At 39.0% G+C, this 23,950-nt stretch overlaps 1 protein-coding gene across 2 annotated transcripts; it reads left to right on the forward strand.

Moving 5' to 3' along the window:
• Nucleotides 1–1,201: 1,201 nt before the first annotated feature.
• Nucleotides 1,202–23,527, forward strand: LOC117522034. 2 transcript variants are annotated; one of them, XM_034183402.1, is made up of 6 exons: nt 1,202–1,424; nt 14,875–15,054; nt 16,387–16,644; nt 19,651–19,743; nt 21,431–21,448; nt 22,544–23,527. In XM_034183402.1, exons 1-6 carry the CDS (start codon nt 1,364–1,366, stop codon nt 22,627–22,629), a joined length of 696 nt encoding a protein of 231 aa, XP_034039293.1. In that variant the 5' UTR covers nt 1,202–1,363; the 3' UTR covers nt 22,630–23,527. The 2 variants fall into 2 exon arrangements, with proteins under 2 accessions (XP_034039293.1, XP_034039292.1); XM_034183401.1 differs by having other exon boundaries at nt 1,203–1,424; nt 19,645–19,743.
• Nucleotides 23,528–23,950: the final 423 nt, after the last annotated feature.

Below are 23,950 nucleotides of genomic sequence, written 5' to 3' on the forward strand. Positions count from 1 at the left end.
TATGTCTCTCACAGTGGACATGCAGCTAAAATGAAAATTTCAGACCCCTCCATGATTTCTAAGTGGGAGAACTTGCAAAATCGCAGGGTGTTCAAATATAGTATATATATATATATATATATATATATATATATATATATATATATATATATATATATATATATATATATATATATATCCTTACAAATCTAGTTGGCCTAAACCATGGTAATTAAGTAATAGTAACACAAATTAGGTCACTCAGCAAAATGGTTCCTCCTAAGTTAATGCATTTTAATTGGGTGGAAATACTTTCCATAATTTTATTATGTTCACTGAGCAAGTTAAATTTTAAGTTGTTCCATGTTATGTTAAAATTGCATGCTTTGACACTGTTCAACCATAAAACTTGCTTTTATATTATAGAAATTATATTAGATTTAGGTTCATGATGTAACAGACACCCATCGTAGTTTTTCTGAGTGCAGGTATTACTTGTATACTAAAGCATTACATTACTTGTGCAACCCATCATCTTAGCTTTTATATTTTTTAATTAATTTATATCAAGGTGTAGAGATTTTCTTTCAGTTTGAGTTTAAGGAAGATAATTTTAGACATTTATATTTATTTATTTATTTTTGTATCTTTTGTATTTCCTGTATTTGAAATGGCATAAACAAATTAAAATTTGTGAAATACCAAGTGTTCCAATACTTTTGAAGGGCACTGCATTTGTTGTGTGAAAACAGGTAGTGCATCCCAAAATTTTCAATGTTAACATTCAATTTTATTAATGGCACAATGCTGCTTTATTTGTATTTTATGTAGTTTGTGGCCATTTCACAACAGACATACATCTTGCTCTTAATGCTGTGGGTTTTAGTTTTAGTTTTTTGTTGTTGTTGTTTTCTCATTATGATGGTTTATGTATATTTTATCATGATTGTGCTTCTAGACTATTTTGTCTAATGGTTTCTCATGAATTGTATGGTTGTTATAAAGCGCTCTTTACATTGCTTGAAAGCACCATTTATTGTCATTATTATTATTATTATTATTATTATTATTATTATTATTATTATTATTATTATTATTATTATTATTATTATTATTGGCGGAGTTTGTTCGGAAGCCCCGCCCTACTGCTTGCGTTTGCGAGGCTGTGCCTGTCTGTGAGACAGTTAGATTAACCAATCGGAAGCGAGAGGGGCGTGTTTACAAAATACAGTAAAGCTGAAAATAAACGGGGCATTTGACGAGTTGGCGAATCTGCTTCTTTCTGGAGTATTAGCGGCGCATCATTAACTTAAATAATTTGTCACTTTTTATAGCACTGAAGATTTGAATTCTGGCGCTGCTTGAAGCGGGAAACAACGACAAAATGCTTTTATTTGTGCTCGTTCTGCTGTGTCACTTATCACAGGGTGTTCCAGATACAGTAGGTAAGAACATTTTTTGTTTAAATTTTTTTTAAGTTGCATAGCTGAACATGGAAAACTGACAAAAGAAAAAAGTGCACCGACTTTTGGGCGTATTTTTTAAAACATGAACTACAGACAGCGTCCTTTGGAAACTTCTTTTAGCTGGGTGGACCTTCTGTTTACATTTTGCACAGTTTCACTGGGTTTGCGAGCCCTCTTGGAGCCATTTAATGCGGAAGTTGGTAAATGGCAAATATATATATATATATGTGTGTGTGTATGTATATATGTATGTATTTTATATATAAAATATATAATATAAATATATTTATAAATATATATATAGGATTGGGTAGGATTACTTTGAAATGTAATCCAAAAGTAATCAGATTACAAGTCATCCAAATGTATGTATATACGTACATGTAATCCACATGTATTCTTTCAAAGTAATCCTACCCAACCCTGTATATATTGTGCTGCATTGCAATGTCCATTGTTTACTGGTTAGCTAAAATTGCTGTTTTCTCAGAAAATATTTGTTCTATCAACTTTCCGTTTTCGCAGTGTTCATCCTTGACCCAAAATACATTAGCATGCCAAATGTTAGTTCTCCCTGGTTTTTGCGTGATTGAAGCCATACGCGCGCGCGCACACACACACACACACACACGCACACGCTCGCACAGAGGCTGCTATTATAATATAGATGCACCATGTTTCTAGTGGAAAACAGCTGCTTATGTCAAAGCATTTATGGGAGAAATGGTTAGATACAGAGGTTTCACTTGCCAGCAGTATGTAAGAATACAAATGTACACCACAAGCTAAACACTAGTATTAGTTATATTAAATATGAGATATCAAACACAGTAAAACAAAACTTTAATCAGCATGTGTAAAGTTGATGGGCTTTTTAATGAAACATTTTAATGTGTGACTGCTTTCAAATGAATATGTTCCACACAGTATGCAAATAGGAAATATTTCAGAATTGGACCTGGACCACATTGGATTTCTCCTATTGCACAGTTCCTGGAAGTGTGTAAATATTTGGCTGGGAAGCAGCATTATTGCAAAAAACACAAATTTTCTCCTATTTTATAGTAGTAGGCCTAACATCCACCAATCTCCTTTGATAAAAATTTATTTCATTTTCAAACATGTCTTGCTTGTCTGATGCACAAACACAAAGCACTATAGGTCACAGGGTTTGTGAACTGATTAGATTATTTGATAAGATATTTGACGCATTCAAAACATCATGAATGTTGTGTTGTGCAACACTTAAAATGGCGTAATTATATGGATCCCTGCTTTTTTTGGAATTTCAGAAAATATAAAGAAAAAAATCTTTTTTTTTTAACTTGGACTAAATGTTTTTATTAGGGTTCATATTTTCATTTGGGAGAGAAACAATTTAATTGCTCCAGTACTGCTTAGAACATAAACACGGTCATGGGCTAAAAAGCTACACAGTAATCACAACACAACATTAACATTCACAGTAAATCGCTTCTTGTGGCCATTGAATGGACGATAATGTCATTAAAAATCTCTGGTTGCATAGAGAGGATCCCTCCCCAAAGCCACTGTCTTCACATACTCTAATCAGAAACTAGAAGTAACTCAGAAAGTAAATGGTGTCAAACTAAAAGTACGGACCACTGCTTTCTACTCAAGTGATGCTGATGCCTACAAAGCAACCAGGTATGACCTCCAGAAAGCCATCAGGAATACCAAGAGAGCATACAAAGACAAAGTGGAGCCTAACTACCATAGCCAATGATAAGAATAAGAAAAACATTCCACCGCGAGTCTCCTGGATGAGTTAAACAACTTCTATGCTTGTTTTGAGGCGATTATGCCCTCAGGTCAGCGGGTAAGCTGTCAGATTTGTCATCGAAAAGGTCAGTCAACCCCCACAAAGTTCTGGGGCCAGAAACCATTCCAGGTCATGCTATCAAAGTGTGCGCTGACCCCCACCCCAAGGCATCCACCATCATCCCTTCACCCAGACACAGACATATTACAAAACAATATTCAAAAGCACAGATGTGTTTCTTCAGTCAGTTGATATTTGTATCACTTTGCACCTGAAGGCGCCTTGTGGTCCCCTCAGACAGATAGTAATTGTTCTTCAAATTGAAACATTACAGTGCCAGCCTTGGACTAGTGTACAGGCTGTGTTGTTCTCTGCTCAAGGCCGACTCGTTAACTAAAATGTACATCTGTGCTCAGCAAAAACATAGCTCTAGCAAAACAGTCTGCACATTCACTAAGCCAAAGATCATCTGCTCACTTTCTCCTGTGACAGTTTTAATGACTACTTGAACAGTTCAGTGATGATTGCTTTGACAATGAGTAATTATTTAAAAGAATAATGGTACATGAACTCTCACACATGCATATATGTATATATGAAAAATAGAGAACAGAATCAAAGACAAGATCACAGAGAGTACATCAAAGTGAAGACATTAACAATCAAAGTAAAGACAATATTTGATAATAATATTGCTAATATATAGAAAACCCTGTCATTATTCCCCCTGTTTATCGAATTTTAATGTCTACATTATCAACATCATCACTGTAGAAACATCAGTAATCTTACAAACAGTGTACTTAACCATCATTTTGCCCCGTCTGGAAGGGTTGACATAATTCAGCATCCGATAGCAATAACACAATATAGTCACGGTCTAGCAATAAGCCATCAGCTGTGGTGGAAATAATCCATTGAGCCATTGATCAAGCAAGAGGACAAATCACAATATTTAGTAAGTTAGTAACCCCAGTACATTCAATAGTAAGAATTTCAAGGAAGCACATTCATCATACAACACAATTCAACGTTTTCCATCAGATACATATCCGTCGAACACCATTTCTTTGTATAAATATTTAAACTGATTGATATTTGGATATCGTAGGAGTTTCTCAGGTAGCTTATTCCAATTTTCTTTCCACAAATAGAGACACAGAAGCATTTCCTGGTTGTCCTTGGGCCTGCAATTTTAAAACGATACAAACCCCTTAAATTATATATTCCTTCTCGTTGCATAAAATATCCTTCAATTCTGAGAGGTACTTGCTTAATTTTTTTTTTTTTACTTTATACATCAATTGAACAGTCTTAAATGAAATCATGTCATGGAGTTTTAAAATCTTTGATTTAATAAACAGTGGATTGGTATGATCCCGATAATCTGCATTATGAATCATTCTTAATGCTCTTTTTTGAAGGTTGAATAATGGTTGTACTGTAGGTTTGTAGTTATTGCCCCATACTTGCACCATAAGTCAAATAAGGTGCAATCAATGTGCAATACAGAGTATGTAATGCTTTACCATCAAGAATGTGCTTTGCCCTGCTTAATATTGCCATACGTTTTAATACTTTCTTTTGACTATGTTGAATATGTGCTTTCCAATTGATTCTGACACCGATGACCACATCTGATGACTTGTTCTCTTTGACAGGTTCCATATTTAACCCCCCTGTATGTTTAACTGTATTCGTCCATCTTTTTTATGGTTTCCAAATAACATTATTTTAGTTTTTAGATCAATTTAGTGACAGTTTGTTCATATTGAACCATCTCTTCAACTTTATCGTTTCTGATCCCAGATCATCTAGTAATTGTTGCAAATTATCTCCTGGACAAAATAAGTTCGTATCATCTGCAAAGAGGACTGCTCTAAACAGATCTGAGACTTTACATAAATCATTGATATACCATATGAATAACTTTGGTGCCAACACAGAACCCTGAGGAACTCCACAAACGATGTCCAGATATGAAGAACAGCAGTCCCCAAGTTTAACAAACTGTTTCCAGTTTTGTAAATAGCTTTTAATTCAATTCAAAGCCACTTCTCTGATCCCATAAAGCTCCATCTTTTGAAATAATATGTTGTGATTGATTGTGTTAAAAGCCTTTTTTTTTTTGTTGCTTTTTTTATGTCAACAAATAATCCTATCACTATTTTCCTTTGGTCCACATGTTTATTAATCTCTTCTATTGCATCTAAACCCATATTGACTATCATTAAGCAAGTTGTGTTGTTCAATAAATTTATCCAATGTTATTGTAAAGTTTTTCCAATATCTTCGAAAATTGTGACACTAGAAAGACACAGGCCTATGGTTAGTAAAAAGATGCTTGTCACCAGATTTGAATAAAGGTATCACTTTCTTCTGGTCTGAATTGTAACATGGTTCATATATTTTTTCATACCGCCATTAAATGCCATAATCACAGAAATAATTGTCAAAATCATCATCAGGTGTGACGTTTGCATCCTGCTATGGCAGCAAAGCTCTCCATAGCTAAAACAGTGTTTTGAACAACCTGTTGATATTTCTCTCCTTCTGTCCCTGTGTTGTTTTTTTTTTTCAAGGGTCAGAGAGAAACTATAGTTCTGGTCTTGAAGATGTCTTCTTTCTTTGGTGACAGTTCAAAAGGTGCAGTTTGTCTGGGCTTAGGGGCTGAAGGGGACAGTTCACAGTCTCAGTTCACTTCAGCAAGGGACTGAGGGAATCTGGAACTGTTTTTATGTTATTTCCCTTCAGCTGTAGTGCATAAATCTGTACTATCATCAGTATGTGCAAGGCATGCTGCAAGTGGAATTAAAATAATGTGTCATGTACTCTGTCCTGTGCCCTGCTCTTGACGTTTTCCTCAAACACAGGTGCACAGGAATAGAACAGGATTCTCTTGTCTCCCCTTCTCAAAGATGCAGTTTCGTCTGCTTCTTTCTCCTGGTCTGGTCACATCAGTGCTGTATTTCAAGCTTGTAGTACATCTGCTTCTGATCCTGGTTGAAGTTGACAGGCCTCTCCTCGGTTATAGCTGGTTACTCGTCTGCTTCAGTATATGGTATCTGCTTCAATCTCTGGTCTTTGTCTTTTTTCACCTCTGGTCACTCTCTGTCTCTGTTATGATGAAATTTGTTGTTGCGTAATCGAAAAATTCTAGCAAGAACACAGACTGAGCAAGAGGAGTGAGTCACATTAAACCCGCCTCCGTCATGTTCTTTCTCTGCTGACTTTCACACACCCACATTCCAGAAAAGAAATAAACTTTTAAAAAATATTTTTATAAACACCACTTAGATATAGTGTATTAATTAAAAAATATTGGGATGTTTGTTTTATTTTATATTTTGGTCTGTATGTATTTTAAGGATGTGATGTTGCTGTTAATTCGATTCACAAACGGACAAGTGAAAAGCCATCACATATGCCAAAAGCCATCACATACTCCATATGTCTCACACACACACACACACACACATACATACATACACATATATACACTCAACAAAAATATAAACGCAACACTTTTGGTTTTGCTCCCATTTTGTATGAGATGAACTCAAAGATCTAAAACTTTTTCCACATACACAATATCACCATTTCTCTCAAATATTGTTCACAAACCAGTCTAAATCTGTGATAGTGAGCACTTCTCCTTTGCTGAGATAATCCATCCCACCTCACAGGTGTGCCATACCAAGATGCTGATTAGACACCATGATTAGTGCACAGGTGTGCCTTAGACTGCCCACAGTAAAAGGCCACTCTGAAAGGTGCAGTTTTATCACACAGCACAATGCCACAGATGTTGCAAGATTTGAGGGAGCGTGCAGTTGGCATGCTGACAGCAGGAATGTCAACCAGAGCTGTTGCTCATGTATTGAATGTTCATGTCTCTACCATAAGCCGTCTCCAAAGGCGTTTCAGAGAATTTGGCAGTACATCCAACCAGCCTCACAACCGCAGACCACGTGTAACCACACCAGCCCAGGACCTCCACATCCAGCATGTTCACCTCCAAGATCGTCTGAGACCAGCCACTCGGACAGCTGCTGGAACAATTGGTTTGCATAACCAAAGAATTTCTGCACAAACTGTCAGAAACCGTCTCAGGGAAGCTCATCTGCATGCTCGTCGTCCTCATCGGGGTCTCGACCTGACTCCAGTTCATCGTCGTAAACAACTTGAGTGGGCAAATGCTCACATTCGCTGGCGTTTGGCATGTTGGAGAGGTGTTCTCTTCACGGATGATGCGAAGGAGATGTGTTGCACTGCATGAGGCAAATGGTGGTCACACCAGATACTGACTGGTATCCCCCCCCAATAAAACAAAACTGCACCTTTCAGAGTGGCCTTTTATTGTGGGCAGTCTAAGGCACACCTGTGCACTAATCATGGTGTCTAATCAGCATCTTGGTATGGCACACCTGTGAGGTGGGATGGATTATCTCAGCAAAGGAGAAGTGCTCACTATCACAGATTTCGACTGGTTTGTGAACAATATTTGAGGGAAATGGTGATATTGTGTATGTGCAAAAAGTTTTAGATCTTTGAGTTCATCTCATACAAAATGGGAGCAAAACCAAAAGTGTTGCGTTTATATTTTTGTTGAGTATACATATATATACACATCACAAACAGAAAATGTGCTTTATAATGGATTAAAATGTTAATCACAAGCAGAATTAACTCTGTTGGTACTTGATTGATTATTTTTTTTTAAATTATGTATGCATGCATGCATAAATGAATAAATAATCAAACACAGATCATGCATAACTGAGTGTCAGTCCATATGGGCGTTTGCCTCTGTCCACTGCATGAGATTGCTCTGTTGGATAACTGGGTTTACACTTTAGGACCGGGTGAGAAACTCGACTAGCCCCTTCTTCACACCTGTGAAGACGTCCCCTGGTCGTTTCTCTAAATACAACCCCTGGCAAAAATTATGGAATCACCGGCCTCGGAGGATGTTCATTCAGTTGTTTAATTTTGTAGAAAAAAAGCAGATCACAGACATGACACAAAACTAAAGTCATTTCAAATGGCAACTTTCTGGCTTTAAGAAACACTATAAGAAATCAAGAAAAAAAGATTGTGGCAGTCAGTAACGGTTACTTTTTTAGACCAAGCAGAGGAAAAAAATATGGAATCACTCAATTCTGAGGAAAAAATTATGGAATCACCCTGTAAATTTTCATCCCCAAAACTAACACCTGCATCATATCAGATCTGCTCGTTAGTCTGCATCTAAAAAGGAGTGAACACACCTTGGAGAGCTGTTGCACCAAGTGGACTGACATGAATCATGGCTCCAACACGAGAGATGTCAATTGAAACAAAGGAGAGGATTATCAAACTCTTAAGAGAGTAAATCATCACGCAATGTTGCAAAAGATGTTGGTTGTTCACAGTCAGCTGTGTCTAAACTCTGGACCAAATACAAACAACATGGGAAGGTTGTTAAAGGCAAACATACTGGTAGACCAAGGAAGACATCAAAGCGTCAAGACAGAAAACTTAAAGCAATATGTCTCAAAAATCGAAAAATGTACAACAAAACAAATGAGGAACGAATGGGAGGAAACTGGAGTCAACGTCTGTGACCGAACTGTAAGAAACCGCCTAAAGGAAATGGGATTTACATACAGAAAAGCTAAACGAAAGGCATCATTAACACCTAAACAGAAAAAAACAAGGTTACAATGGGCTAAGGAAAAGCAATTGTGGACTGTGGATGACTGGATGAAAGTCATATTCAGTGATGAATCTCGAATCTGCATTGGGCAAGGTGATGATGCTGGAACTTTTGTTTGGTGCCTTTCCAATGAGATTTATAAAGATGACTGCCTGAAGAGAACATGTAAATTTCCACAGTCATTGATGATATGGGGCTGCATGTCAGGTAAAGGCACTGGGGAGATGGCTGTCATTACATCATCAATAAATGCACAAGTTCATGTTGATATTTTGGACAATTGAAAGGATGTTTGGGGATGATATCATTTTTCAAGATGATAATGCATCTTGCCATAGAGTGGTCAGTTCCACAGTAGCTCATTCATGATTACTGAGGCAAGATTGGCCAAATACTGCAATGTTCAATTGAAGCAGTCAATCTGAATTTTCTTCTTTTCCCCCAGACAGAAAAGAATCAACCCACACAAATTTCAAACCAACAGCACACAAAAATATATCACACAACAATAAAGCCAATCATTAATCACTCTACTGAAATATAATCTTGATCAGCTTTGCTTAAAATCTGTTAAGTAGGCAAAACTGCCAAACTTTTACACCTTGTCCAGTGTACAAAAATCAACCATATTTTAACCACTTCATCCCAGTTATATGATCATTCAATATGGAAAGTAGGAAGATGATAGTATTTATTGTCTTTGAGTTATCATCTTAACAAACTGAAAAGTTTTATTTCATCAACAGATCTATTTCAGAATTCTCCCTCAAAATACTCCATCTTTTACTCTGGACACCAACTCACACTGATATACATGTACAAAATTGATTAATGTGCACTTATTTCTCAGTATCTTAACTCCACACTTTAAAATGTTGAAGTGCCAGCACCTGTGACCTTGACAGTTTTATCTAAAACAATTCACAATAATTACGCTGTGTATATCTGTATCTGTGTATATAGCGACAACAGAATAAAAGTAAGGAAAAATTGATAAGTATAATCTTCTAGAAAAGAAAGAACTGCAACCTTATATGTACATAAACAAAATTCATGTTGAAAATGGAGAACTCCTTATCATTGCGAGTGTGTACATTCACGCGCAAAGTCTCCATTCTTCCCACACTTCCAACATGTCAATTTTCTCTTTATCTCACATCCACAGGCTTTGCCTCTGGCCGCTCTACAGGGCTGACCTTTGCCCTTTCCTATAAAATACACTTCTTCCTCACACATCATTATGACTGCTCCGGCAGGTTTAAAAACTGCTGTGTTTGGTGCAAAAGCATGGTCTGGTGTATTTTTCACTTCACATCTCTCTTGCCTTTTTGTAAAATCACTGGTGTTCTCTTTTACGGTATCAAATGACTTTGTTGTGGAGTTTAACTGTAATTTTCCCGAGACGTTAACTGTCTCTCGCCATATTTTTAAGTGTTCAGGTGATGCTGGATCTTTTGTCTCCATGTTCCTAACATCATTTGACTGTGTGTCATGTTGGCTGTGAGAACAACAACTGTTACCCATTTTAGCTGTTCGTGGGGTTATCTCATAGGGAGATCTAAACAAACAGGTTGTTGTTCTTTTTTCACTGTTTGGTCACCGATCAGTCTGAAAAGTGTCACCACTTCGACCTCTGAGAGGTGGGTGACCTTGCTTAGGGCTTCTTTTCAGACTTGTAGGCTTGCAAACAGGTGTGGTGCGTATATAATGCTTACAACCTACTTTGCAGACAGGACTTCGTTTCTGCCAGTAGGTTAAAACTGGTGACAGGCCCCCGCGATTACTTTGTGCACATTCTCATTCATAAAAGCACACTTACACAAACACATTCACACTGCTGCGCTTCAGCTGTTATCTCATTTTAGCTCTGCTGTTATCACGCTTCACCCGTTTTTATATCAGAATTTTACGGCTCGTCCACCGAAGGTTTCACCGACCTAACATTGTACAGTTTTTTTACGCACTGTTCCAGACCTGAAAGTGGTCTTTTAGTTGTCTCTTACTTTATTAATTGCCAATTGTAAACCGCTGCTGGCTCAGCCTGGAGCCAACAGCCACATCAGGTGTCTGACACAGCGGGAATGCAGCGCGAGCACACGGCTCCGTAACAGATGGTCTTTAACCACTGCGCCACCTGACTTTTCTCTTTCTCTCTCAGAGAGTAAAATTTAATGCTTTACAGCCAGGTGTTTGTCTCACACCTTACAGTGTTTAAGCCAAGAGACAAACCAGAAAAGACATTACGGGGTTTTTCCTTGTGGTGACTCACAGCCACACGCACACACACATGCACGTAAAGAAAAGGAGTCTCACCCGCGATCACACTCTGTCACCACCGCTGAAGTCTGTATGCCTTCACCCCGGTAGGCGGTGACCCGTTAGGGAGGAGACCCGTCCCCCCGGAAAAGGGTCTGCGGGAACTAGTCGCTGCCGCGGCCGCGGTCTTCCACGAGCTTCCTCCGTCACGGGCCAATGAGTGTCCCTGTCTATTGGTACCTGGCTCTCGAAGGACCAAGATGTCACAGTTGACATCTGTAAAAGAGCAACTCAGTTAGCTAACACAAAGAATGATCACGCAGGAGACTGAATTTCATTTCCTGATCAAGCGAACGAGCATGACCCCTCGCCACAAACCGTCCGCGTCCGCTCTGAAGGGTCCGCCCACTCTTCTCCTGGATTTATTTGAAGCAAGTTGCACACAGACATATTACAAAACAATATTCAAAAGCACAGATGTGTTTCTTCAGTCAGTTGATATTTGTATCACTTTGCACCTGAAGGCACCTTGTGGTCTCCTCAGACAGATAGTAATTGTTCTTCAAATTGAAACATTACAGTGCCAGCCTTGAACTAGTGTACAGGCTGTGTTATTCTCTGCTCAAGGCCGACATGTTAATTAAAATGTACATCTGTGCTCAGCAAAAACATAGCTCTAGCAAAACAGTCTGCACATTCACTAAGCCAAAGATCATCTGCTCACTTTCTCCTGTGACAGTTTTAATGATTACTTGAACAGTTCAGTGTATATGATTGCTTTGACAATGAGTAATTATTTAAAAGAATAATGGTACATGAACTCTCACACATGCATATATGTATATATGAAAAATAGAGAACAGAATCAAAGACAAGATCACAGAGAGTACATCAAAGTGAAGACATTAACAATCAAAGTAAAGACATTAATATTTGATAATAATATTGCTAATACGAGTATATAAAAAACCCTGTCAAAAACCCACCTCCAAGCTAGAGGATCTTGAGCTGGAGGCGTCCATCTGCAGATAGATTTTCAGCTTCCTGATGTGTAGGCCACAGGTGGTGAGAGTCGGCAGCTACACCTCTAAGCCAATCCTGCACACTGGTGTGCCACAGGGCTGTGTGTTCAGTCCCCTCTTGTACTGCTTGTTCACTCACGATTGTACTGCTAAGCACAGTTCCAACATCATCATTAAGTTTGCTGTTGACACAACCATTTTGGGCCTTATCACAGGCAGTGATGAGATGGCCTACAGAGATGAGGTTAAGGCACTAAGAACTGGTGCCAGGATGACAGCCTTTCTCACAATGTCAGCAAGACTAAGGAGATGATAGTGGACTATAGGAGACAGCACACTGTCTCGTGGCACACTGACCCGTCCACATCAGCGGTGCTGAGGTTGAAAGAGTCAGCAGTTTCAAGCTCCTTGGCGTGAACATCACAGAGGGCTATCCTGGGTTCAGCACAAACACAGTGTATGCAGGAAAACATGTGACTCTACTTCCTGAGGAAGCTGAAGAAATTTGGTATGAATACAAACATAATCAACTTCTACAGGAGCACAATTGAGAGTCTGCTGATGGATTATATAACAGTATGGTATGGGTGCTGCTCTGCCTATTGCTGGAAAACTCTACAGAGGGTAGTGGAGGCGACACAGCACATCACAGGCAAGAGTCTACCTCCCATCCAGGAAATTTACAACCAGCGATGCCTGCGGAAGTCACACGGCATCATCGAAGATAACAGCCACCCTGCACACCAACTATTCTACTACCATCAGGCAAACAAAACAGGAGCTTGGCTGCATGGACCACAAGTCACAAGAAGAGTTTCTACCACCAAGTCATCAGGCTTCTCAACTCCAATACATAGACTACCTCACTATACTGGACTCACACTAAACACTGACAATTCGTACTACAAGACACTTTATCTCACTTCTTCATACTTTATGCCACTGATCACTTTATCACAGACGACCTCATTGCACTGAACATGCACAGACTCCAGTCAAATCACATTTAGCACTTTAACAATGTTCAATATAGCAACTTTTGACTATTTGTGCCTTTCTTACCTTTACTTTCATACTTTTTATACTTTTATTACTTAAGCCTTTTATGCCCTTCCTACCCTTTTTTCCCCCAAATTGATATCATTTTATTACATACTTTTTATCATTTTATACTGTCTTTAAGACACAGTTCAGAGTGCCTTCTGTGCTATTACCTCATAAAATGTATTTCATTGTAAGGATGACCTCTGTGTTAACATCCATCCATCTACGTATTTTATACCTGCTTATTCCAATTAAGGCTCACGGGTTTAGGGGGGCTGGAGCCTATTCCAGTATAGTCTCTGTGTTAACATACATGTGACAAATAAAGTGGAAACTGAAACAAAATTTATTTAAAGTAAACTCATTTGTTAGATTGAAGTTTGGACATCAGGTTAAGAGCCTGGTTGTGACACTGGAAGCATGCAGTAATGTAACTGTAGTTATGTTTTTTTGCAAAGTGTTCAGTGGTTGAATTGCAATGTTTTGCTTGTGCATGATGCAGGAATGAAAGTGTTTATTAGATTAGACGGAACTTTATTAATCCCTTTGGAAGACTTCCTCGGGGAAATTGAGATTCCAGCAGTATTTGATAGCAGCACACAGAGCATCCAAATCAATCAATCAATCAATTTTATTTATATAGCGCCAAATCACAACAAACAGTTGCCCCAAGGCGCTTTATATTGTAAGGCAAGGCCATACAATAATTATGTAAAAACCCCAACGGTCAAAACGAAGTAAAAGTAAGAAACAATTTGCAAAATGTAAATATAAATACCAGCAATACTGCTCGCTACTGGCTTACTGGCTACTATTGCTCCTCTCCTTCCCGTCCTCTGTCTTCCCGATAATCCCCTGAGTGACGAGTTGTACAGTCTGATAGCCTGAAGGACAAAGGAGTTTTTCACTCTGTTGGTCCTGCACTTAAGGAGCAGTCTGTGGCTCAACAGGCTCCTCTGGTTGCTGATGATGGTTGTGCAGAGGATGACTGGCAGAAATGGAGTATAGCATAACCATCTGTTCATTAATGTATAATTAATTACCTGCAACAATGAATCTGTGTTTTCATGAGCTACTTGTGTTTTGCATTTTGCAGCATAGCCGGAAAACTCAAATAAAAAGAATTAGTAGTTGCTCCCCTATAAACTGCCTACTTGTTTGTGCAGACTAACAAGTCTGAGGACCCTCATTTTTTTGTGAAATCGAGGATCATACATACAAAAGAAGTGAAGACATGATGGCAAACATGATGCAGTCTGCAACCTCACCACTAGGTGACATTAAATCCTACACACTGTAGCTTTAAGAGATAAACATAATAGACTAACAAAGAAAGAGACACCAATCCCTGGGTTTATCACACACATGACTTAGCCTGGTTTGCATTTTCTGCTGAGTGGCCGATCTTGCATAGTTCTGGTATCTCATGGTATTTGAAGTAGTTTTGTGCTTCAGGCCTTGCTGGAAGAATGCATTCCTGAGTGTGTTTGTTTAAAGACACTTTTAAACAGTGTTTGTAATACTTTGTGTTTTGGCCTGTTTTGCATTTTACGTCACCATGAAATGTTCTTGTTATCTGTTGTAACATCTCTGTTCTTCTTTGCTACATGTTTTGCCTCTCTTTAGAAGCTGTTATCCTTCAGGTGCAGCGTTGGGGTGTGGTTGGCACACAGCAGGTGGTTGATCGGGTTCTTCTCAATGGAGTTCCTCTGACTGGTTCAAGCCAGGAAGTCAACAACATTGTTCAAACCATGTCAGCAAGTGCCGTCCTTCCGACATTCAGTGTGGGCCAGAACCCAGAACAGAGTAAGATGTGTATCAGTAAAGAATGTGAAGGATAGTCTAAGCTTCAAATGAGATGTGTATTTGTGAAAGCTCTGGTGTTAAAACTCATAACTCAAAACTGAGTAGCTCATGTGGAGGTGTTGTTTTTGGCTTTGTGTGTGTGTGTGAGAACAACTTGACTCAAATTCAATTGAATCTATTAGTACAGCGCTAATTCACAACAAACGTCACTCGAAGGCCTGATACAAAAGCAAGGCTTAGACCTTACCATCATGAGAAAGCACACTGGCGACAGTCGTAAGGAAAAACTCCCTCTACGTTTCTTTTTTGACTACAGGAAGAAACTTTAGCCGAGCCAGACTCAGTGCTATGACCTTTCTGTTTTGGCCATACTGACAAAATAAAACAACAAAGAGTTGTCAGAACATGGAGTAACAGAAACTATGCAGGCCAGCAACCATGTATAGTCCAGTGTTCACAGTGAAAATGTTCCGAAAGGACAGCCAGGGGGCGAAGACCAGAGTCCCACTCGTGCGACTCAAATCAGCGATTGCACCGATGTCAGTTCAGTAATCGAAATTAGGTCTTTCCCCAGTTCTGACCCCAAGACAAACGGTTTACAACCCACACAAGGTGCTCCACATCCCACAAGCAAGTTCTGGGCATTCAAGCTCCAATGTAGACCACACCCAGGGGCCACATGCAGACATGATGTTTAGATGCAATTTAGACCAAACTTGCTGGAATGGTTGGGGGTTGGCCAAGGACAAAGTGATTCGTTTCTGAGAAAACTCGGTTACAAGTGAAGGTCACAGGCCAAGATTCAAATCTGGGCCCAATGTCAATATACAGAAGACATTTAAAAAGGCATGTTTTGAGGAGCAGGTTACTTTAAAACACTAATATGAAGTCACCTTTCTGTTGTTCACATAATCTGTGACCTTGGGTGACCTCAAAAGGTCAAACTAATTTGGAATGACTATTCCTAAGAACTAGTTAATATATATATATGTATGTATGGATGAAACACTAGTATGAAGTCATATCTCACCGTTCTATTGGCCACATGACCTTTGACTTTGGTTGACCTTGAAAGGTCAAACTCAAAGTCATAACAGTTTAACCTGGAACTGTTTGGTGCCACTGTGGATTAAACATGGTGGCAGAGTTGTATGTTAGTAAAGGATAAAGTGCAACAATTTTAAAAATCATTAAACTTAATTAAATTTAAATAATTAAAATTTAAACAATAATTAATTTGCATGAATCTGTTTCAAACATGTAAGGTACAGGTGTTGCACTCACTGAGTGGCCCTTCTAATTGATACTGTACTCTTACTGTTTGTACACCAGGAAACTACACTGTCCTTCGTTTACGTGAATGCATCATGGAGGGGTCTGAGCTGCACTGGACTGACCGTGTGTTCTACGATGGAAAGGTCTACCTGACTCTGAACCAGTCTGACACATGGACAGCAAACGTACCACAAGCACTGAGCCTCAAAGCGCTGTGGGACAAGGAGGTGCAGCGTACAAGTAGGGAGAGGATCCTCCTGCAGGAGGGATGCACCAAGCTTATGAGAGAACTGAAGCTTTCTCAGGAACCATCTGGTATATAAACTCATTTACATTCATGCATTTGACAGTGTGCAAAGATAGGAAAAAAAGGAATGTTCAAAGTCACTTACAGTCACTTTCACACAATGAAGCCAACTTCCATGCAATTTGTAAGACCTGCACACCAGGAGCAATTTGGGGTTCATAGTCTTGAAGAAGGGCACGTTGACACACAGGTGCTACAGTTGTTTTCCTTGCTTTTGGGAATTAAAGTTATTTGCACTGATATATTTAATTAGACTTCTCTCTGTGGAAGTGTTTTTGACACTGAACCATAAATTATTCCACCTTGGATATGGTGTTAAAATATGCATCCAAAATCAAGGAGTGCGTGTTTTCTTATTGTCACGTGTTGATGGGGGTGATGCGTTAGCTCCATAGCACTCTTCACCCTCAATGTGGGTTCATGCTGGGTGAGTGTTTGCACAGTGACTGAGGTCATGTTACTACCACTCCCTGTTGGGAAAGGAACTAAACATGCATGTTTTGATGTTGGGGAGGAAGCCGGAGTGACCAAAAGAAGCCCAGGCAGAAAACATGCAAAGTGCCTCCAGAAAGGAACCAAACCCTCGACCTTCATCCTATGAGCAATCAGTGCTAACTGTGATCCTCATTCTGTAATAATGCCACTTTTGATTAGCATTCTAGCCACTGTAAATACAAGTAGATCTGGAGGGACGCTCTGGCATGTGCAAAACCCACCTCCTAGATTTTGACCTTGAAGGTCGTTCAAGGTCTGATTGTATATTTTGAAAGCCCACATACGATTTCCTACACTCTAAGAAATGAAACATACACTTTTAGGCATAAAATGTTGAATTTAATTGATAAAGTTAAGGTAACTTGTTCCATATAACATTGTCAATTAAGTGCAAAACAATATTGTAGTTGAAATTAATTAAATCAAATGAAACATTATTACTTAAATCCCAATATTGTTTGCACTTAATTGCCAAAGTTATGTGGAAAATGTTACCTTAACTTTATCAATTAAATTCTACATTTTATTTCTTAGAGTGTACTCATGTTTACGTAATGTAATTATGGACCAATCCGGCACTGTTTAGCAACTATAAATCATCAAAGCTTGAGGGACTTGCATTGTGACCTTCAAAACCACTCAAGATCAAATCTGATGATATATTTGGAAAGCCTGCATTTGACTTCCTGCTCATGTGTACTGTAATTGCACCCATGGGCCTGTCTAGCACCCTTTAGCCCAGAGGTCTCAACCCGGTTCCAGAAAGGGCCGAGAGGGTGCAGGCTTTCTGTGCAACCACCCACTCCAGCAGGTGATTTCACTCAGTGAAATCACCTGCAGGAACCGGTTTAAGACCTCTGCTTTAGCCACTGTAAACAATCAAAGCTTGAGCAAAATTGATTGTGACCTTCAAGGTCAAATGCAATGGAATATTATGAATGGCTGCATGTGATTTCCTATTCATATCTGATAGTACTCATGGGGTCTCTTGTCTCAAAATCATGAGTTACAAGTCTTGGAAAATTCCCTCCATCTACTTGCATTGGGCAAAAAGTTTGTCCTTACGAGCTGACCTTGACCTTTGACACCTGAACCTGAAAAGTTAAAGTGTTCATCCTTAGACGGGACTTAACTAATGTAAAAAATCTGGTTAAATTTCCTCAGTTAGTTTTTGAGATATTTTGTGAACAGGCACATGGAAACAGGTGAAGACAATAAATAATGACTGTCAGCAAACTTAATGTCTCCGCTCTAAGGCTCACGAGGATGGGGGTTGATGGGGTTGCTGAGATGTCACCCTGTGGTGCCGTGGAAGCACACGGCCAATGCTTCCTAACCTGACCTGATTGCTGCAGAAAAACACACTGATTTAGTCAAATTGATGATGGGTGGAAAAATGTGTTTAAATTTTTGTCTCCAAACTATTTTGTTTGACAAATTCATTAACTCTACTGTGGGAACACCCTGAGTAAGTGGTGTGTACAGAGAGTTTTCTTTGCTGCAGGCTTGCATGGCGCTAATGCAGGAAAACCCACATCCAAACCCATTTGAAAGCTCTGCGGTGCGGCTTTCCTGTTACATAATCTGCATGTAAATCTATCCTTTACTGTCAGCAGAGCACCTGTGATCAAGCATTGTGCAGTGGGACAGCAAGGGTGCATTATACAAAAATATTCTGGCTCGCCGGCGCACACTGTGATCTGAGAAATTCAGATGTGTCCCAGTACTGCTGTTTTGTTTTTTGTTTGTTTGTTTGATTGATTATTTGCGAACTTTACATTTTCTATCTGATGGCTTTGATAGGATTCCGGCATCCATGTGTGACACATCACATTTTCATGGGATAGAACATTATTGTAGCTTATGAGTCTATGTATGAGTGTGTCTGTATGAATAGGTGAATGCGAGGCATCATTGTAAAGTGCTTTGAGGGTCTGATGCAGATGGAAAACGCTATATAAATGTAGTCCATTTGCAGTCCATTTACTACGACTACTGCTACTGCTACTACTATGCTACTGCTACTGTTACTTGCAAAAATTAAGAGATAAACAATTCAAGGGAAAAAGAAGAGAATAGGAAAGTATGACACCAACCTTTTAGCACACTTGCCGATGATGATGCAGCACAAAAGTATCTGCCCTTTAAAGTACTACTACTAGACTACTACTACTATTCCTACTGCTACTAGTAGTACTACTAAAGTGCTCAGTAGCCTATATCACCCCTATGTCAAAATATGTGTGTCAAGTTAGGCTCAGTTCTGCATCACAAAAGTGTCTCTCCCCTTTACTACTACTACTACAACTACAACACTACTCCTACTATTAAAGTGCTTAACAGCCTATGTCACTCCCCATATGTCACAGTATATGTGTGGCTCAATTCTGAGGTGCCATTTGGACAGCCGAGGGACATACACACACATACATTTGTCTCTTGTTTTTCCACACTGTAGCTCTGTGATATTATTGCCATGCAATCAGATTACAGTTTTGGAATATTTTCCCTAGTTACAGGTATCCCTGTAAATCAATTTCTGATTCCAGTCTTGGCACTCATGGCCTTAGTTGGCATCATCATTATCACACTCTTCATCTCTGAAAGCCAAGGTGAGTAAATCACCATTTTACCTTTCTGTTTTTATCCTATTATTCCTAAACTGGGGGAAAGCTACCTTTTTGTCACTCTTCAAATTAACTGGGCATGTATTGAGGACAAACACATTAAACTTTTGTGAACATGTCTGCTACCTGCTGAATGGTTAGTGGATGCTGGATTGGTGATGGATTAGGAGCAGGTGGGGTTGTCATTGAGACAGGCAGACCAATTCTGCACAGTGACGTACACTCAACAAAAATATAAACGCAACACTTTTGGTTTTGCTCCCATTTTGTATGAGATGAACTCAAAGATCTAAAACTTTTTCCACATACACAATATCACCATTTCCCTCAAGTATTGTTCACAAACCAGTCTAAGTCTGTGATAGTGAGCACTTCTCCTTTGCTGAGATAGAACAGTGTGAACCGGGATTCATCCGTGAAGAGAACACCTCTCCAACGTGCCAAACACCAGCGAATGTGAGCATTTGCCCACTCAAGTCGGTTACGACGACGAACTGGAGTCAGGTCGAGACCCCGATGAGGACGACGAGCATGCAGATGAGCTTCCCTGAGACGGTTTCTGACAGTTTGTGCAGAAATTCTTTGGTTATGCAAACCGATTGTTTCAGCAGCTGTCCGAGTGGCTGGTCTCAGACGATCTTGGAGGTGAACATGCTGGATGTGGAGGTCCTGGGCTGGTGTGGTTACACGTGGTCTGCAGTTGTGAGGCTGGTTGGATGTACTGCCAAATTCTCTGAAACGCCTTTGGAGACGGCTTATGGTAGAGAAATGAACATTCAATACACGAGCAACAGCTCTGGTTGACATTCCTGCTGTCAGCATGCCAACTGCACGCTCCCTCAAATCTTGCGTTCTCACATCTGTGGCATTGTGCTGTGTGATAAAACTGCACCTTTCAGAGTGGCCTTTTATTGTGGACAGTCTAAGGCACACCTGTGCACTAATCATGGTGTCTAATCAGCATCTTGATATGGCACACCTGTGAGGTGGGATGGATTATCTCAGCAAAGGAGAAGTGCTCACTATCACAGATTTAGACTGGTTTGTGAACAATATTTGAGGGAAATGGTGATATTGTGTATGTGGAAAAAGTTTTAGATCTTTCCGTTCATCTCATACAAAATGGGAGCAAAACCAAAAGTGTTGCGTTTATATTTTTGTTGAGTGTAGTAAATCAGAGGAGCAATCCAATCGTTTGAGATTGTTTTACCTCCTAATAACTCAAATAACATATCATAGCTCCACACAAAGCCAGCAGAAAGGATTTTGTCTGACTTTAGCCACTAAAGAAGAAAAAAGATCGGAAGACAGCCAGGTGAGGTACTCAGTGACTGAGGTTCGAGAGAGAAAGAGACACACAGCCTTTTTGAACATAAATGTATTTAATCAGAGAAATAACAGCAGACACTTCTTTCTCACTCAAGATATGTGTAGTTGAAGTTACATTTATCTTGAAATTGATTTATTGGTCAGTTTCTTTCATTGTTGTTATTATCATATCTTCTATATTTTTATTTTGTATTTTTAATCTTTTCTGTCTCCATCTTCTTTGCATTTCTTGTATCATCTCACTTTTTTAATGACTGACCCCACTAGTAACCTTCATTTATTACATGACTGGGCAGAATTGTCAAGTGTGGTCATATGTGCTTTTTTTTCTCATTCTGTGTAGGTTTGAGGCACCCAGGGGGTAAGAAAACAGTAATTTCTCCTTCACAGTTTAAACTGTGTAGATTTCTGTTTTAACAGCTTCAGGAAAACATTGACGAGAGTTCAATAAGTAAACTAAGACAAGAACATGCCCACAGGAAGGGCATGAGCTATCATGTGGTTCAGTCCTGATTCCAACTATGGTTCTGTGACCTCTTTTTTTTTTTTTTTTTTTTTTAAACCTTCACCGAGGACGTTATGTGATCTGAGGCAGTGCTGATCAGAATCTGGATGTGATTCAAGATTTTCAAATTGTTATTATCATTATTATTATTACACTGAAAAAAGAGCCAACTTAAAAAAGAGTTACAGTTGGTAAAACCCGAATGAATTAAGTTGTTTGAACTTAAGTTTGTAAGTTAGATCAACTCTAACTGAAGTTTTGTCGTCTAAAATAAGATTAGCCTCCTCTATACCAGGCTAAAAACTTTAGCTGGCTAACGTGAAACTGTAGCTGACTAAGTGCTTTGTGCAACGACGGTCAAAAGATTAGTCAACTAAATGAGTTTCGTCGACTAAACAAGATTAGACTGTTTTATGAAACCGGGCAAAGAAAAGTAGATGCCATCTGCTATCTTGAATAAAAATTCAACAGCTGCTGTATGCAGTAAGGCAGGAGTGGCCAAGTTCGGTCCTCGAGAGCCACCTTCGAAGGTGGCTCTCGAGGACCGAACTTGGCCACTCCTGCAGTAAGGAGTGAGTATTGCTGTCTCTTTATAAAACTTGGCAGGGTCAGCAGTCTCAAAGGGTGAGACTCACATGCACGAAACATGCACATGCAGAAGCCTCGTGCACTAAACGTACATGTGCAGCCAGGGGACAGAAAACCTCAGATAACAACACACACAGAGGTAGCATTCCTTCATCCTCTGCACAGGCCACAATTAGACCACTAAAACTTTGCATAGAAAATGGCTGTCAGCTGAATTTCCATCGCCAACATATTTAAAAAAAAAAACACTAGATGACACTAAATTATACACACTGTAGCTTTAATAGACATAAAATGTAATCATGAATGATATATGATGATCTTTAGTAACACTCTAATCTGCGCTCTCTGTTTCTCTTGCAGGTGTGATTGGCTCAGTTATACATTACCCCAAAGACATGTCAGAAATGCAGGCAGAAAGAAAAGGCTGTGTGTACCAGACATTGTGATTCAAAATGGCATCTGATGAATCGCATCACATTTGAACTTTTTAATGAAGGGCCGCTTCTGCTTCTGTTCAGGACAGACGTTGTACTAACTGCGAGTACCAACATCTGAATACACTGTAATACATTTTATCCTCACTGTTTTATGCACTTTGACATGTTTGTATGACACTTTCACAATGGTCCTTTTATAGTATATAAACACACAAATATGTGCATTGCCTTCTGAATACTACAGGCTTCTTTTTGCGCAATTTGAGGGCAAACATTTTTCAGCAATTTGATTTTTCTTTTTTTTAACTGAGCAACCCAGATGTCCAACATGTGTAGAAATGCACAGCGCCCACTTGTAGCTAATATTTTGAGCAATGCAAGTTAAGACAGAGACCTGGATTGCCTCATTGGCATGTTGTTTTGACACTGACGGGCCAATCACAGCGCAGTTCTGTGAATAATTTGGGCTGGTGGTTTTGTCCCATTTATGTGAGCGTGCACTGCTTGTGTTTGGTTTCTTTGTTGTTGAATACTTTCTTACTTCTTTGTAGCACATTGTTGGAACCATTTTGGTTTAGTATTTCATATTTTTGTATATTTTACAGACATAAATCCAATAAAATACTTATTTTGTGGGTTTATAAATATCATGGCACATTTCTGCAAGTCTGATCCAGATGCAGTGGCTTCTTACCTCCTGTCCACGTTAAGACACAGCCTCCTTTATTGGTGTCTTATATTTACACTCAGCTTCAATTGTTCTTTTAAAGAGTTTTAAAAATTGCTTGAACAAAAAAAAAAATTTCTTTTTACATGCATTCAGCAGTCCCTTTGTGATCCAAGGTTTATCAGTATTTTGCTTGTTTCCAACATTTAACATCAATGGACAATGTTTATCATATAACTTGGAAAAAATGGAGATAAATAATTCATATGATTGGTCAATGTCTTCAGTATAGATGTCACGCCAACTTTGGTGAATTAAATCCATTCTAAGATTTGCCATAGTTTCCTCAGTTATTTTCCTTTTGAAATTTGGAATTTCAATATGATCAACTTTATCAACTAAGGAATTGTAAGCAACAAAAACTGGCAAGTGATCACTAATGTCACTAATAAGTAATCCACAGGTTAAATTCCCAACAATAACATTTGTTAATATATTGTCAATGAGTGTTGATGTGTTCGTAGTAATCCTAGTTAGATATGTTATCACTGGATACAATCCCATACAAAACACAGAATCTAAGAATTCTGCTATTTGTATTTGGCTATGAGGATTTAGAAAATCTGTTAGTGTCTACAAACAAATAAAAGCTTATTGTTTTTA

Source organism: Thalassophryne amazonica, chromosome 12 (genome assembly GCF_902500255.1).
Source record: "Thalassophryne amazonica chromosome 12, fThaAma1.1, whole genome shotgun sequence".
Classification (NCBI taxonomy): Eukaryota; Metazoa; Chordata; class Actinopteri; order Batrachoidiformes; family Batrachoididae; genus Thalassophryne; species Thalassophryne amazonica.